The following is a 2,758-nucleotide window of genomic DNA, read 5'->3' on the forward strand; positions in this document are numbered from 1 at the left end:
AAAAACCTTGATTTTGGACCTTCCATGCAAGTCGAAAACTTTTTGGACCCCATCCAAAGGTTTTTGAAAACCACAAGGACCAAATTTACAGTTTTGTCATTATATTTGATTAAGAATATGCTAAGCAGACGGATCTTCATTTTTGATAACCCGGTAAATAAAAATATCGGAGTTAGAAAGTTTTTGAAGAAACCTCATAAACAAATAATGAAATAACTTAGAAAATTAAAAACTATATATATGATTGCGGTTGGTAAATAAGGATCGTTTATCGTCATTAATTTAAATTAATTGAAATATTATTTATACATACATCAATTATTATTTATAAAATTTTGTTTGTACTTATATGACTAAATAAAGTATTTTTTTTATTCTATAAGTTTTTTTTACTATCAACTATATCGGTTATAACCTAGGGAAAGAAATAGAGTGTCTACTCTTATATAAGTGATCTCTCTAACCAAAGTTTATGCATCTATATCTATTTCTCTCACATGCATACGCAAACATTAATGGAGGAAGGACACCCTGCTTCACCAGTGGCTCTTATTGTTGGGGTCACCGGCATGGTGGGTGTTGCCTTAACGGAAGCCTTAAACAAGCCAACGGCATTAGGTGGTCCGTGGGCAATCTATGGTGTATCACGGCGGTCATTACCACCGTGGTTCCCATCCTCTCTTCTTAACAATTACCTCATTCTGGACACCCTAAACCAAGAAGAAACACAAAAACTCCTCTCTCCACGTTCCTCCAAAGTCACTCATCTCTTTTGGGTTGCTATAAGCGTTAATGAAAGTGAAGAAGTTAACATTTCCCTTAACTCTACTATGCTTTCCAATGTCCTTAACGCGTTAACTTCCTCTCAAGACTCAAAACTCAAGCATGTGACATTGCAAACAGGAACAAAACAATATATGGGTCCTGTTTTTGACCCTTCCCTTTCAGCTAAACTAGTTCCTCATGATCCACCATTTAGAGAAGATTACCCTAGAATACCATTTCCAAACTTCTACTATGCTTTGGAAGACATTGTAGCTTCCTACCCAGAATCCTTTACATACTCCATACATCGATCATCCATAATCATCGGTGCATCATCAAGAAGTTTCTTTAATGAACTTCTCACGCTTTCAGTCTATGCACTAATATGTAAACAGGAAAACCATCCATTCAGGTATGCAAATTATCTTGATCTTCCTTTGAATCATATCTTAAATTAACTTATATGTTTTTGTTTGTATGTATGTTATAGGTATTTTGGCAATAAGTACTGCTGGGAACACTTTTGGGATGCGAGTGATGCTAGAGTGCTAACCGATCAGCAAATATGGGCTGCGGTGACAGACAAAGCTAAGAATCAAGCTTTTAACTGCACTAATGGTGATGTGTTTACATGGAAACAGCTATGGAGAGTGCTTTGTGATGCGTTTGATGTTGAGTTTGTGCCATTTGATGAGAGCGACAAGTTTGATTTTGTTGATTACATGAAGGATAAAGGAGAAGTTTGGGATAGAATCGTTGAAGAAAATGGATTGTACAAGACAAAGCTGGAGGAGATAACTTGCGTCGATGCATCTAATGCAATTTTAAAGTTCGAGTTTCAACATGTTTGTAGCATGAACAAGAGTAGAGAATTTGGGTTTCTTGGGTTTGAAAATACACTTGCTAGCATCGTGGTATGGGTTGAGAGGTTGAAGCAAATGAATATTCTTCCATAGGCATTGCATAGACATAGACTGTAGATCATTTTTATTTGCTGGAATAAATACGCTAGTTATGGGCTATGTGTAATTACTTTATGTTCCAAGTTGTTACAAACAAATGCAGTACTACTGATTTATGAAATAAAATAATCGATAATTTGTTGCGATGATAACATATAATGGTGAAAAGTAATATTTAAGAAAATGATTACTTTTAGCATGTGGCTAAAGTTATCAATAATATCATAAGTTAAACATATTTAGCGAGGACAATTGTCGTCGCTGAAAACTTTGCATAGATTTAACGACAGTTTTGCAACATTTCCCAAAAGTTTCATAAAATAAACACATACAAATTCTATAAAATATTAAATCAATACAAAGTTTAATTATTCAAATTCTATCATAAACTATAATTATTTATCTCCATCCAAGTCTTCTCCATCGTCATCACCGGATTGGTTCTTTAATTTTCAAATTTTTTGGTGCATGATTTGGATTAGTAATATAAACATTGTATCAAATTGAGGTGGTAACATTGGTTCAAACGGTGGAAAGTTCACATTATGAATACATACTGATTTTGGTATAGTCGTTGTTAGCAATAATCCGGAAGCTTAGAAGGTTTCTAGGATACTTTAATTTAATTATGGAAAGTTAAGTCTATAAGAAAAATTAGTAGTTTAGTCCAACTAGGAATTTTTTATTTGGTCAATAAGTCTAGGAATGTTAGTTTTTTGTTTGCATATAAATAGTTGTAGTTCTTTTCGGTTTTAATAATAAGAGAGAATTTTAATAATAAGAGAGAATAAGGTGTAAAGTTCTTCTCCTTACTTCTTCATATTATATGGGTAAACCAGCTGTTAGTCTTATTGTTATATAAATTAATAAAAAAAAAAAGTTAAATACAAAGGTCTAAAGATTTGAGAATTATGGATTTATAAGAAAATAAAAAAAATAATAAATTATTAAAATTAAAATGTTTTTTTATCTTTTAAATTTAAACAAACAAATTAAATAAATAAATAAAAACTAATAAACTTTAATTTGAG

At 32.0% G+C, this 2,758-nt stretch overlaps 1 protein-coding gene across 1 annotated transcript; it reads left to right on the forward strand.

The window, feature by feature from the left end:
- The first annotated feature begins 471 nt into the window (after positions 1–471).
- On the forward strand, positions 472–1,880 carry LOC145086283 ((S)-8-oxocitronellyl enol synthase CYC2-like). Its single transcript, XM_079024034.1, has 2 exons — positions 472–1,177; positions 1,256–1,880. The coding sequence occupies exons 1-2, from the start codon at positions 498–500 to the stop codon at positions 1,719–1,721; spliced, it is 1,146 nt and encodes a 381-aa protein (XP_078880160.1). The 5' UTR covers positions 472–497; the 3' UTR covers positions 1,722–1,880.
- Positions 1,881–2,758: the final 878 nt, after the last annotated feature.

This window comes from Lactuca serriola, chromosome 2, assembly GCF_051521515.1.
Source record: "Lactuca serriola cultivar US96UC23 chromosome 2, Lser_US96UC23_V15, whole genome shotgun sequence".
Lineage (NCBI taxonomy): Eukaryota > Viridiplantae > Streptophyta > Magnoliopsida > Asterales > Asteraceae > Lactuca > Lactuca serriola.